Source organism: Narcine bancroftii, chromosome 10 (genome assembly GCF_036971445.1).
Source record: "Narcine bancroftii isolate sNarBan1 chromosome 10, sNarBan1.hap1, whole genome shotgun sequence".
Classification (NCBI taxonomy): domain Eukaryota; kingdom Metazoa; phylum Chordata; class Chondrichthyes; order Torpediniformes; family Narcinidae; genus Narcine; species Narcine bancroftii.
Window position 1 is genome coordinate 25,888,550 of NC_091478.1, and position 14,025 is coordinate 25,902,574.

The following is a 14,025-nucleotide window of genomic DNA, read 5'->3' on the forward strand; positions in this document are numbered from 1 at the left end:
TGGTCCGAACCATGGACCAGGCTTGGGATCTAGAACATCAGGTGCTCAGAAATGAGGGAGGGATTATTCTGGCACTGGGGTCAAGATCAGCCATTCTCAATGGATGGCCTCCCTGGGGGCCACAGCACATTTAAGTAGGAGCCTTGTTTTCTTTTCACCTCACCTCACATAAATATTTTTTAGGTAGTCAGTAGGAGAGTACAGAAGAAACCAAAACTGGACTGCTTCACAGGGAAGGGGCCCCTAAACAAGAAGCAGAGTCCTATGGGGGACATCAGATTGAGAATTGCTGGTCTAATGGGGAATACCTGTTAGTCACGCACCACCATATAACCTAGAACAGTACAGCACAGGCCCTTCAGCCCTCGAGTCTGTACTGAACACGATGCTCAAATCAAACTAAAACTAAAAGCATTTTAAGTTCCACTATTTTTTTTCTGTTTCCAGGCACGCACTCTATGTAATTACTGCATCTCTTCTAAATTTCACCCCCCCCCCTTTCCTTAAACAGATGTCCTCTGCTACTGTAGCCCCAAGACAAAGGTGCTGGCTGTACATTTTATCTAAGCCCCTCATAATCTTATACCTCTATTAAGTCATCTCTCATTCTTAGTTGCTGTATCCAGCTCTACTAGCCCCAGCTCTACTAGCCTTGTTTCATAAAACATGTTCTCCAACCCAGGCAGCATCCTTGTAAATCTCTGTACCCTCTCCAAAGCATATGTGACATTTTTACCCTGGGAGGAAGGTTCTGTCTGTCCTAACAATGCCTCTTATAATTTCATAAATTTCAATCAGCCTCCGACACTCCAGAGATAACAACCCATGTTTCTCCAACTTCTCCCCATTGCTCACACCTTCTAAACCAGGCAACATCCTGGTAAAGTAAAATCACAAATGCTGGAGAAACTCAGCAGGTCAAACAGCGTCATTTATGTAACAAAGTAAAGATGCATAACCAACGTTTCGGGTTTGAGGTTTGACCTGCTGAGTTTCTCCAGCATTTTGTGTTTTTACTTCAACTACGGTGTCTACAAATTTTCATGATATACTTTTAACATCCTGGTAAATCTCTTCTGCACTCAATCCAAAACCTTCCTGTAATGGGGGGACCAGAAATGAATGCAGTACACCAAGTTCAGATTTCAAATTTATTGTCAGAGTACAACATGGCCTCACATACAACTCTGAGATTCCTTTTCCCCTCGGGCGAGGTAGAATTATCACTAATTGGGAGTGCAAAAAAACCCAGACTCGACGTACACATGTAAACAAATAAAGAAATGTAAACAAACTGATTGTTCAATACAGAGAAAAAAAATCAATAAAGTACAAAAGTAAGATTCCTTAAATGAATCCCTAATTGAGTTTGTAGTTGAGGAGCCTGATGGTGGAGGGGTAGCAGCTGTTCCTGAACCTGGTGGTGCAAGTCGTGTGGCACCTAGACCTCTTTCCTGATGGTAGCAGTGAGAACAGAGTGTGTGCTGGGTGGTGTGGATCCTTGATGATATGTATCCAAACCAAAGTATTATACAGTTGCAACGTGACCTCCTTACTTTTATACTCAATGTTCTGGTAAATGAAGGCAATAGTGGATCAAACAAATGGAGGTATGGTAGGAATCTAGGAAGGATGCTGATTCAGAGGGAATTGTTAGATAAGCTTCATTCATAACTACTACATGGATATTACTAATATCAAGTTCCTGGATACACATGATCAGTGTCACCAACGCTGATCCCAGATCTCCTCACATCCATGCTCACCTTGGATGGATGTGTGAGCTAATTCCTCCTAATCCTCCCATTCAAGTGCTGTAGTTAGGCTGCAGTAAAGACTCGGCCTTACCCAAAACACTCCCGAGTTTTCAATCTGACACACACAGACATTTAATAATTATAAATATTGCTTAAAATAATTTAACAAATAAACATTTAAAGAATGATTAAAAATACATTAAAACTTAGACCATAAGGCATAGGAGCAGAAATAGGCTACTCAGCCCATCAAGTCTGCCCCACCATTTAATCATGAGTTGATTCATTTTCCCACTCAGCCCCACTGCCCGGCCTTCTCCCATAACCTTTGATGCCCTGGCTAATCAAGAACCTATCAAGCTCTTCCTTAAATACACGCAATAACCTGGCCTCCACAACCACTTGAGGCAACAAATTTCATAGATTCATCACCCTCTGGCGAAAGAAAATTCTCCACATCTCTGTTCTAACTGGAAGCCCTTCAATCCTGAAGTTGTACCTTCTTGTCCTGGACTCTCCCACCATGGGAAACAATCTTTCTGTATCTACTCTGTCCATGCCTTTCAACATTCAAAATGTTTCAATGAGATCCCCACACCCCCATTCTCCTAAATTCCAACAAGTTCAGCCCATTAAACGCTCCTCATATGATAACCCCCTTTTCTTCCCAGAATCCAAATGTTCCAAACATTATGGTGCCCTGAAATGAGGGGACTATGTATAAAAAGTGCTACATTTATACATGGTCAAACCAAAATGCATATAAATAACCTTGAATCATATGGAATGTGCACTTTAATCACATGCAAATTATTTGATTACAAATTTAAAACTGTGGAGCACAGGTGCAAATAAAGGAAAAAAAGTGTCTTTGTGCCAAACATTATGGAGGGCTCTGTACATCAGCATTGAAATTCTTACTTGCTGCATCTGAACAGGTACAAAAGAAATGGGAAACAACTACATACTAAATGCTTAGTTGAATTAAAAATGAATAAGTACACATAAAAACCATAGAAAATAAATATTTACTGTTACCCTAGTAATAGTGCAGAGAAACTAAGCATGATGCCTTTGATCTCCACAGAGCCGACAGAACTGAGTATCCTGGCCAAGTGCAGCCCCTGTCTGTCCAACCCTTGCCTGAACCATGGAACCTGCCACCATGATCCCCTGGAATATTACAGGTGCAGCTGCCCCTATGGTTATCAGGTAAAAATGTCCACCAGCAGTTCAGTCCCCACTCCAATCCAGACCTCAACCTGCTGCATAAATCCACCAGAAACCCTCCGTGACAATCCAGGAAGGAACACAATGCAGTCATTCTACAGCCTGTAACTCACTCCTGGGAATTGGTTTTTCTATGTATAAATCTGCCCCCCCCCCCAACTGAGTCCAGGATTAGATCCTGGAAATCTGTTATTCTGTATATAAACCCCCCCAACTGCCCCAAATCCCTCCATTAAACCCCAGCCTGTAAACCACTCCCAGGGATCTGTTATTAGATATATAAACCCACCAAACTCCTGGATTGGATCCCAGCCTGTAACTCACTGTAACTGTTCCATATATTTAAATCCCCAATCCTATCAATTATATTCCTGCATGGAGGTGACCCCTGTTACCTGATATACTGTATATAGACCACCAGCTCCTTAGATTACCAATTTCAGTGCCAGCTCCAGAGCTCGTACCTCAAGTTCTGACTGGGTACACCGTGGCTTTCAGAACAATAGGGACTCCTGCATTTGATTTCTCTCTCTCTCCTACCTCATTTCACTTTTATTTCATTGTCTCTTCCTTGTCACAGTCACAGCTCCTGTTGGTCCCCAGCCTTTACTTCCCTTTCTCAGCTGACACCACTACCCATGGTGTCTCCGTCTCTCCCACTTTCCACCCCACCAACAAGCTCTTCTCTCGTCTATGCTATAAGACCATAAAGATATGAACAAAAGTAGCCTATGTGACCTGTCGAGTCCGCTCCGCCATTCCATCCTGAACTGGTCCATTCTCCCACTCAACCCCACTCCCCTGCCTTCTCCCCATAATTCTCTGACTCTTCAGATACCTATCAATCTCTGCCTTAAATACACCCAGCGACCTAACCTTCTCAGCCGCCCGTGGTAGCAAATTCCAGAAGTTCACTACTCTCTGGCTGAAGAAATTCTCTGCATCTCTGTTTTAAATGGTAGCCCTTTGATCCTGAAGTTGTGCCCTCTTGTCCTAGACTCCCCTACCATGGGAAACAACTGCCACATCTACTCTGTCCAGGCCTTTCAACAATGAGGGTGTCCCCCCCCCTCATTCTTCTGATCTCCACGGTGTACAGACCAAGAGCCGTCAAACAACCCTCATATGCTATTCCCTTCATCTCCCGTCCCCAAGTCCCGGAAAATTATAAACACTTTCTTGATTTCTGTCACTGTTCCCAGTTTGAACAGAAAGTCACCGATGTGAAAAGTTCTTTCTCTCACTGGCGCCTTCTGACCCTTGAATGTTCTCAACATATCCTGCATTACCAGCATCATGGTTAATGCAACACTGTAACAGCACCAGCAAACCAGGGTTCAAATCTGGCGCTGCTTGTAAGGGGTTTGTACGTTCTCCTCGTGTCTGCGTGGGTTTCCACCAGGTGCTCCAACTTCCTCCCATCCTGCAAAACGTACTGGGGTTGTGGGTTAATTGGGGTATTTAGGCAGCGCGTACTCGTGGGCAGGAAGAGTCTGTTACCATGCTGTATGTCTAAATTTTTTAAATATAAGTTAAATTCATTCCATCAAAGCATTAACTTGTTGTCTCTTTTTTAACACTTCCAGGGTAAACGGTGCGAATCTCCGATCAATGCCTGTATCAGTAGCCCATGTGTGAACGGAGGGACATGTCACGTGAAGGAGGGAGACTCAGGCACATTCTGGTGAGAGGAGGGTTAGATGGGTTTCAGTGTTGTAGTCATGGCTAATGGAAACTCTCTCAGTACTGCCCCTTTTTTTGTTACCTTTTTGGTGATAAATCAATACAGACCCTTTATTATTCATTGTCCAAATGTTACGTACTGCATTAGTCTTCAATTTACACAAAACATAAGTTACAAATTAAAACATGATTATCTCCGTCGAGGTTGTCAAGCCCTTGGGTGGGAGGGAGGGCAACCATTCCCAGAGAACCTCCTGACTGCCCGTGAGTGCTCCTTCTCCAGGGATATCGGGGCACACAGGTGTTCTCAGAAAAGGGGCAGGCAGTCAGCCCGAGCTGAACCCTCGGCTACCTGCTGCCTGGATCCATGGATGGCCATCTTGGCCAGGCCCAATACCAGACTGACAAGGACAACCCTCAACCAACCCTCTTTCCTTCATGCCAGGTGCCCAAAGACCAGGAAAATTGGGCTGAAATACAGCTGGAACTTGAGGAGCAACCCCTTCAAGCACACGAGCAGTGGCTGCACCTCACTAGCGTGGCATTTCCAACTTACCAAAACGGAGGACAGGAGGGTCATCATCAGAAACTCTCAGTGGGGGGGGGGGGGGAGACTTACCTGCCATGAACCTTCATGCCCTGCTGTCGCCCTTTCCCCTCATTGCGCATTGCGCATGCTTGAGCCGGCACTCACGCATGTGCACGAGAAGAAACATGGCCACACACACCATGTTCTCAAATAGAGGACAAATTAACATCCAGCTCAAGGTGGCGCCGGATGGAGGACAGAGTCCTCAAAAGCCGGACTGTCTGGCCTAAAACCAGATGTGTGGCCACCCTAACCCTTGCACACTCCATATCCCCGTGAAACACAGTCTCAACCTGATAGCTAGCCTTCACGTTTCGTAGACAAATCATGGATTTCCCCTCCATTTTCACTCGCTGTAATGGACGAGGTGCCATCGTTCCCCACCACTGCCTTTGTGCATTTTGAACTGAGATAGTTGGGGACAAGTATCATGACCACATTCGTGATGCAAAAGAATTCCTGGCCATAGGGGTCATTGAAGTCGCTGATTCAGTGCGACTCCTGTAGGGCCCAGGTCTTTCGGAAGATGGGACTGGCAGATTTAAAAAAAACCAAACTAGACCACTGTATAAAACAATAGGAAAGGGAAAGTCTCGTGTGGATTGAAGTCGTGCTAACTCAGTCCTCCTCAAAACACACCATCCCTTTATCCCTATGTTGAAAACAAGAGTCTGAGATGTGAGCCATTTATCCGGACAATGAAATAGCAGAGCGTTGAACAGAAATTCGTGAATTGGCTCCCTGGCAATCCACCTCCTGATCTCCTCAAACGTGAGGCTCCCAGGCCTTTGAGATGCCATCGAAAACTCAGCCACCATCCCCTCGGACAGTGCCCCTCCCACAGTGTGGCACCCCTCAGTACCCCTTCCTCACTGCAGTGCTCCCTCTCCACCTTTACCAAGCCTGTGTGACCCTGGGCCTGCTGACTTATTGACAGCTCCCTGCCCCTGACGATCTGTGAGGTGGGGAATGATTCATTGGGATGTCCTGCTGTGACACTCTGCACTTGGAGTTCATTCCAGTCCTCTTGTTGCCCCGACAGGTGTACTTGCCCCGAGGGTCTCCTAGACAGCACCTGCTCTGTGAATATCGACGACTGTGAGGAGAATGCCTGCAAGAACGGTGCCACCTGCCTGGATGGAATTAACAACTACACCTGCCTGTGTTCACCACATCACAGAGGTGAGGGGCACCCACAGCGAGTCTCTCTGAGACAGAGAGGGAGAGGGTGGAGAACAGGATGGTGACAGGAAAAGGTTAGCCTGGATTGGGATGACAGGCTCTTCCGGCCCATGAGCCTTTGCCGCCCAAATACACCCAATTAACCTTCAACCCCCATACATTTTGGAGTGTAGGAGGTAACTGGAGCGCCCGGAGGAAACCCGTGCAGACACAGGAGAATGTGCAAACTCGTTACAAACAGCACAGGATTCGAACCCCGGTCGCTGGTGCTGCAGTAACGTGAAGTAACAGTGAGGGAAGGTTCTGTTGCAAATGTAGTTCTGGTCTCCCTCTTCTCAACTGGCTTTGGAGGTGAATCGGAGGATGAAGAGGTGGTCTTTGGGGAGAGATCGGGACTGTACTCACTGGAATTCAGTAGAACGAGAGGGTATCTGATAGAAACATAAAATTGTGAAAAGGATAGATGCAGGAAAGTTGTTCCCACTGGGTGGTGAGACTAGAACTAGGGGACCCAGCCTCAGGATTCGGGGGAAGAAAAGCTTCTCCTAGAGAATGGTGAATCCATGGAATTCTCTGCCCAATGAAGCAGTAGAGGCTGCCACACTGAATGTATTTAACCTTTTGGACTCCGTGTCCCTGTTTTCAAGGACTGGTTTTATACCCAGCCACCAGCTGGTTTGTACTGGACCCAGTCCTAAGTATGTATTATGAAAGGTTAAAAATGGCCGGAGTCCAAAAGGTTAAGGCAGGGTTATGTAGGATATTAGGAGAAATTAAAGGTTATGGGGAACAGGCGTGTAACTGGAACTGAGTTCACGGCCAGATCAGCTGTGAATGGCAGAGGAGGCTCGAGAGGCCAGATGGCCAACTCCTGATCCTGTTTCTTAGGTTCTGAAGTACCTGTGAAGTGTTGTCAGCGGGAAAAGAGTAATTTCTCCAATTCCCACATGAACACCTCAGTGTTGTTCTTCCCACTTTTTGGCCATGAATTATAAGGCTTGGGTTGTTTTCTCTGGAGCGTCAGCAGCTAATGTAAAATTGCGAGAGGTATTTGATAGGGTGACAGGGTAAAAGTGTCAGAATGAGAGGAGGGCAAAAGAGTGAAAGGAGATGCATAGGGCACATTTATTTTTACATTGAGTGGTGGGTGCCTGGAACAGGCTGCCAGGGGTAGTGGGGGAAGCAGATGCAATGGTGGTGTTAAAGTGGCTTCTAGAAAGACTCATGAGTTTGTAGGGGATGGAGGGACTCGGATCATGTGTACAGGCAGCAGAGCATTATTTTATGTTGGACTTCATGTTCGACACAGACACTGGGCTGATTCACATCAACTCCCCTCCCCTAAATTCTACCATTCAGTCGCACTCTGGGGGGGAATTTATATATTCATGTGAACACCTTTGCAAACTCCACACAGACAGCGCCGGAGGTCAGGATCGAACACAAGTCTCTGGAGCCTGGGAGGTGGCCAGCACTTCTGGCTGTGGCACCCCCCCCCCCTCCACAGTTATGTCCACCTGAGAGAGTAAACCTTGAGGTGCCAGGATTAGGAGGAGATGAGCAAGGCGTGGGCTAATGGGAAAAATTGGCTGGCATGGGCAAGAGGGGTCAAAGGGTCTGCTTCCATGCCATAGAGCTCTGTGACTATAGGATCTTGTCCTTGAAGGCGAGACTGTTGGAGTGGGACAAGGTGAGCAGGGACTGAGACGGTGCACAAGATGCAGACAATTGGGGAGCAGTGCTGCCATGGGCACAGTTTAGGCTCTTCAAGGGGTATCAACTATGCCCAGTGATGCCAGTCTGTGCCATCCTTGCTGCACTTGGCACACAGAACTCTAAACTGATCAGAGGCTTGGCAAGAAAAACTGTAAATTGCAGATGACTGTAATTACATGGCGCGCATCACCACACCAGTACCACGGTGTTAATTAGGAATTAACAGAATCACTTGTATTTTACCCGAGAGCTCGTGAATTGGTTTGGATCCATTCCTTTATCCTTATCCCTACATTCAGTGGCAGGTGGTGAACTCTGTGAGTTCTGCGTCTCTTTCATGCAATACTGGCATTCATTTCAAGAGGAACAGAGAATAAGAGCAGGGATGTGATGTTGAGGTTCTATAAGGCACTGGTGAGACCTCAGATGGAATATTGTGAGCAGTTTTGGGCTCCTCATTTAAAAAGTGATGTGCTGACATTAGAGAGGATTCAGAGGAGGTTCACAGGGATGATTCCGGGAATGAAAGGGTGTGTTTAAGGAGTGTTGAGGAGGGTTGTCGTAAGAAGAGCATTTGACAGCTCTTGGCCCTGTATTCGTTGGAATTTAGAATGAGGGGGAATCTCACTGAAATATTTTGAATGTTGAAAGGCGTGGACAGAGCAGATGTAGAAAGATTGTTTCCCATGGTGGGAGAGTCCAGGACATGAGGGCACAACTTCAGGATCGAAGGGTGTTCGCTTGGAACAGAGATGCGGAGGTCTTCAGCAGAGAGTCGTGAATCTGTGGAATTTGTTGCTACAGGCATTTGTGGAGGCCAAGTCATTGGGTGCATTTAAGGCAGAGATTGATCGGTTCCCGATTAGCCAGGGCATCAAAGGTTATGGGGGTGAGTGGGAAAATGGACCAGTTCATGATTGAATGGCAGAGCAGACCTGATGGGCTGCTCCCGTGTCTTATGGTCTTCATCCCTGAATCCCTCTGCTTCCCCCAACTCCAGAAGCAGTGAACACTGCCAGGGACTAGCAGATCGATTGATTTTGTGTCGTAGATCTCCCAAGGATGGATTCGAACCCATAACCTTCAATGGGTGAGGGGGGGGGGGGGGTGGGGTTGAGGTTGGAGGAGAGGTACGGGTGTGTCACTCACAGAGGTTGGACAAGCTCTGAGGCCAGTTGTATGCAGTCACTGAGCTTGTTCTCTGGTTTGTGAACAGGCCTCTTGTGTGAAGAGCCATTGGAAGTCTGTATTGCTGAATTTAACCCATGCCAGGGAGGCGCCAAGTGCACAGCTACCAAGGAGGGCCCAAGGTGAGTCACATAGTGGAGACAAGGCATGCTGAGCAGCTCAGGAATACCCACCCGAGATCCCCAGCTTCAGGAGAGAGGGGGTGTGTTTTATTAAAGGGCCACTCGAACTGGTAACTGACAACTTCATTAAATATCATAAAAATTGTACCTTTTGGGGAATTTGGCTGTCGTGAATGTTAACTTTCCCAAAGTAAATCCAAATTTATTAAAATAGCCAGGAAATATATAGTGGTAGCATATAAATTCGGTAATGTGGAAATCCAATTCCCTTTCACATGTTGAAAAAGCACACAAATGCTGAGGAAACTCAGCAGGTCAAACAGTGCCTTTATGTAGCAAAGGGAAAGATACATCAATGTTTCGGGCTGAAGCCCATACACCTTGATGAAGGGTGTGCTTTTTCACTTAACCACAGTGTCCACCAGAATCCTGTGTTTTACCCCCTCTTACATGGTGATCATTGGAATATGGAAATGCAAAGTTGTAAACCCTTGGAGAAAATTACTTATAAATCTTAGAAATGGATATAATATGCTCATAGATATTTGGCAGCCTTACTTGAATTTGTTAAATGCCCAGATAGTTTAGTCTATTTATTAAATATTTTATATTTAATTTTCATCCCTTATTAGTCATTTAATATTTTTATTTACTTTTGATTGTATTAAATGTTGATGCCAGCTTTTTCCCCTTTTCCTTCTTCTCCCTCTCAGTCCACTGTTTCTTTTCCTTTCTCTTAAGGTACAGGGGGGGGTATTTCTAGACTCAATGTGCATTTCGATTTTTTTGTATACAAGTTCATTAAGTTCTTTTTGTGTGTTTATATATATTATATATATATATATATCTATTATATGTCTTCTTCTTTGGCTTGGCTTGGCGGACGAAGATTTATGGAGGGGGTAAATGTCCACGTCAGCTGCAGGCTCGTTTGTGGCTGACAAGTCCGATGCGGGACAGGCAGACACGGTTGCAGCGGTTGCAGGGGAAAATTGGTTGGTTGGGGTTGGGTGTTGGGTTTTTCCTCCTTTGCCTTTTGTCAGTGAGGTGGGCTCTGCGGTCTTCTTCAAAGGAGGTTGCTGCCCGCCGAACTATGAGGTGCCAAGATGCACGGTTTGAGGCGATATCAGCCCACTGGCGGTGGTCAATGTGGCAGGCACCAAGAGATTTCTTTAGGCAGTCCTTGTACCTTTTCTTTGGTGCACCTCTGTCACGGTGGCCAGTGGAGAGCTCGCCATATAACACAATCTTGGGAAGGCGATGGTCCTCAGCTTTTTCCCCTTTTCCTTCTTCTCCCCCTCAGTCCACTGTTTCTTTTCCTTTCTCTTAAGGTACAGGGGGGGTTATTTCTAGACTCAATGTGCATTTCGTTTTTTTTGTATACAAGTTCATTAAGTTCTTTTTGTGTGTATATATATTATATGTGGTGCACACAGAAATCACGTTGACATGATGGAGTGATTAAACAGGTTTAATTACCAAAACCCTGTGCATTACTGATATACACTACTTGGCCAGATTCCAGGTACAGGAGCAAGAGGGGGCAAGTCCGGGCACACCAGCCTTTATTGGGAAATCAGGGGAGGAGCCAAGGGAGGGGTTAGGGAAGGTCAGGGAGATTCGGACTGGCCAGTCCATCTATGCAAATGCCTTGCACCACATTCACCCCTTCTTTGAGGTAAAACCCAGTGGGGTGATGTGGTGACATGGAGTACATACTGTATTACATATATACATCGTTCATAGTGTCCATCACAGGTTCAGCCTGTCCGGTAGTCTTGAGATCCTCTGTGACTTCCGATTCATGGAGGAGGAACCCCTGTCACTGTATGTAGCTGGGATATCCAAACATAGTGCTCTGATGACCTTGGCTGCGGTCGTATTCGGACAAGAGATAACAGACGGGAACTGGGAGTACTCATCCACTACATTCAGGAAGTACAGATTCCTGTTATTGGATGGGAAGGGACCCTTGAAGTCCATACTAAGACTTTCGAAGGGACTTGTTGCCTTAATCAGTTGGGCTCTATCTGGTCTGTAAAAATGCAGCTTGCATTCAGCACAGACCGAGGTGTTACCGGAGAGTTCCCAAATCTCCTCAACTGAGTCCCTGGGGTGGCAGAGCTTGTTATGTAGGAACTTCAGAAGATCTGCTTGTGCGCTGGCACACGCTCCCCAGGACAGAGCATTGGGTAGCTCATTAAGATTCCTGGGTCGGCATAAGATCTCATAATTATATTTGGAGAGTTTGATGCTCCACCACATGATCTTATCATTTTTTATTTTACCCTGCTGTTTGTTGTTAAACATAAATGCGATGACCCTCTGGTCCGTCAGCAGGGTAAATGGTCTTCCAGTCAAATAATGCCTCCAGTGGCACACAGCCTCCACTATGGCCTGGGCCTCTTTCTCAATTACCGAGTGCCTGAGTTCCGGGCCCTGGAGTGTTCTGGAGAAAAATGCCACTGGCCTGCCTCCCTGATTCAGCGTGGCTGCTAGGGCTACATCAAAGGCATCACTTCCCACTTGGAATGCAAGGGATTCATCAATGGCATGCATCGCCGCCTTGGCAATCTCATCCTTGATGCCCTCGAAGGCTTTACGAGCCTGCACTGATGGGGGATTCTCCGTTGCCTTCACTAATGGCCGGGCCTTGTTCGCTTAATTGGGGACCCATTCGGCATAATAGGAAAAGAACCCAAGACACTTTTTCAGGGCTTCCAGGTTCTGGGGCAATGGGAGTTCCCTAAGGGGGGACATTCTCTTGGGGTCCAGGGACACGATCCCTCCCTCCAACACACACCCTAGTATCGTCAGCTGTGAATTGTGGAACATGCACTTCTTCTGATTATATGTCAGGTTTAGGGTTTTTGCCGTGGTGAGGAATTCCCTCAGATTCATATCGTGTTCCTCCACGTCATGGCCACATGTGACAATATCCAAATATGGGAACATTGCCATTAGCTTGTGATTGTTCACCATGCATTCCATCTCCCTTTGGAACACTGATACCCCGTTTTTCAGATCAAATGGCACCCTGAGGAACTGATACAGTTGGCCGTCAGCTTCAAAAGCCATGTAGGGCCTGTCCTCTGGGCGGGTTGGGATCTGATGGTATGCCAACTTAAAGGTCTCTGGTGGAGAAGACCCTATATTGGCTATCTCATTCACTATGTCAGCGATTCAGGGTAGGGGGTAGGCATCCAGTAACATAAATCTATTCACAGTCTGGCTGTAGTCTGTTACCATCCAGTTCTCCTCTGCCACCCCCCCCCCCCCACTTTTACCACCAACAACTGTGCTCACCAGGGGCTGTTTGTTGGGTTCAATGATGCCTTCGGCCAACAGCCTCTGGACTTCAGTTTTAATGAAACGTTTGTACTCCGGACTAGATCTCCTGCATTTGGCAGCTATTGGTCTGCAATTCTCTGATAAATGCTCAAATAGCGAGGCAAAGGGACCCATAGGGTGGCTGGTCCACACATACTGCCAAGCTTACCTATATATATATATATATATATATATATAAAATTTTTAAATCATAAAAATTAATAATAGAATCACAGTAAAGGGAACTTCTCTCTGTATCTAACCCGTGCTGTCCCTGCCCTGGTAGTGTGTTTTGGGAAATTGTCAAGGGAGCTTCACTCTATATCGAACCCGTGCAGTCCCTGCCTTGGAAGTGTGTGATGGGACAGTGTAGAGGGAGCTCAGTACAAAACTCTAGATGTATTCTTGCCTGGGTCCTGATCCAAGTCTCCTGATGTAATTCCTGTCCGTGACCTTTAGGTGTGAGTGCCCTTCTGGGTACATGGGAGAGAACTGCAGCATTGCCGTTGACAACTGCCAGGACCACAAATGTCAGGGGAACGGAGTGTGTGTGGACACGGTGGACGGCTACACCTGTTTGTGCTCAGAAGGTTACAGGTGGGTAGTGATGATAGCCCTGACAGCTCACAGCCCATTTCAACCTTCCTTTTGTTACTCCCCTCCCTGGGACTCACCAGTGAGTAAGATCGTTCACGTCCAGGTCATCATTACATTTGATGCAGCCAAGGAAGCTCTTCGCCAATTGCTATCACTGTAATAACATCAGAAATCCAGCACTCATGTTATGCACTGCAAAATCCCATTAACAGCATTGATAAATGTCTGGAAGTCTGTTTCAGTGCTGTTTAGAGAGTGTTACCTGTTGGCCAGACTGACCGGGAAAAGCTTTGCTCTAGAATTCCTCATGGCTCCCTGAATGGTGAGGCAAGACATTGGTTCAACAACTCAATCCAGAATACTGCTTCTCTAGCAGTATTTCATTTGGAGTACCTCTCCGCGATCAGTTAAGGAATGTTGTGTTGACAGTGGAAAGAGTCCAGTGGAGGTTTATAAGGATCCCCAGAGTGAAAGGGCTTTCATATGATGAGAGTTTGAGGGCTCTGGGACTGCAGTTGCTGGAGTTTAGAAGAATGAGGGGGTGGGGTCTCATTGAAGTGAAAGTCTGCAGACGCTGTGATTGTAGTGAAAACTCAGAGATTCTGGTAGAACTCAGTAGGTCTCACAGCAT

General features: G+C 46.4%; 1 protein-coding gene across 14 annotated transcripts in view; it reads left to right on the plus strand.

Annotated features, from left to right (window-relative positions):
• The window catches only part of LOC138744328 (slit homolog 1 protein-like), a 245,922-nt gene that overhangs the window by 162,200 nt on the left and 69,697 nt on the right, over positions 1–14,025 (plus strand). For all 14 annotated transcript variants that reach the window (XM_069900273.1, XM_069900284.1, XM_069900285.1 and 11 more), the window contains 5 exons: positions 2,845–2,969; positions 4,574–4,671; positions 6,302–6,441; positions 9,374–9,467; positions 13,257–13,394. In XM_069900273.1, coding sequence (XP_069756374.1) covers positions 2,845–2,969; positions 4,574–4,671; positions 6,302–6,441; positions 9,374–9,467; positions 13,257–13,394 — 595 coding nt within the window. The remainder of the gene's footprint in view (positions 1–2,844; positions 2,970–4,573; positions 4,672–6,301; positions 6,442–9,373; positions 9,468–13,256; positions 13,395–14,025) is intronic.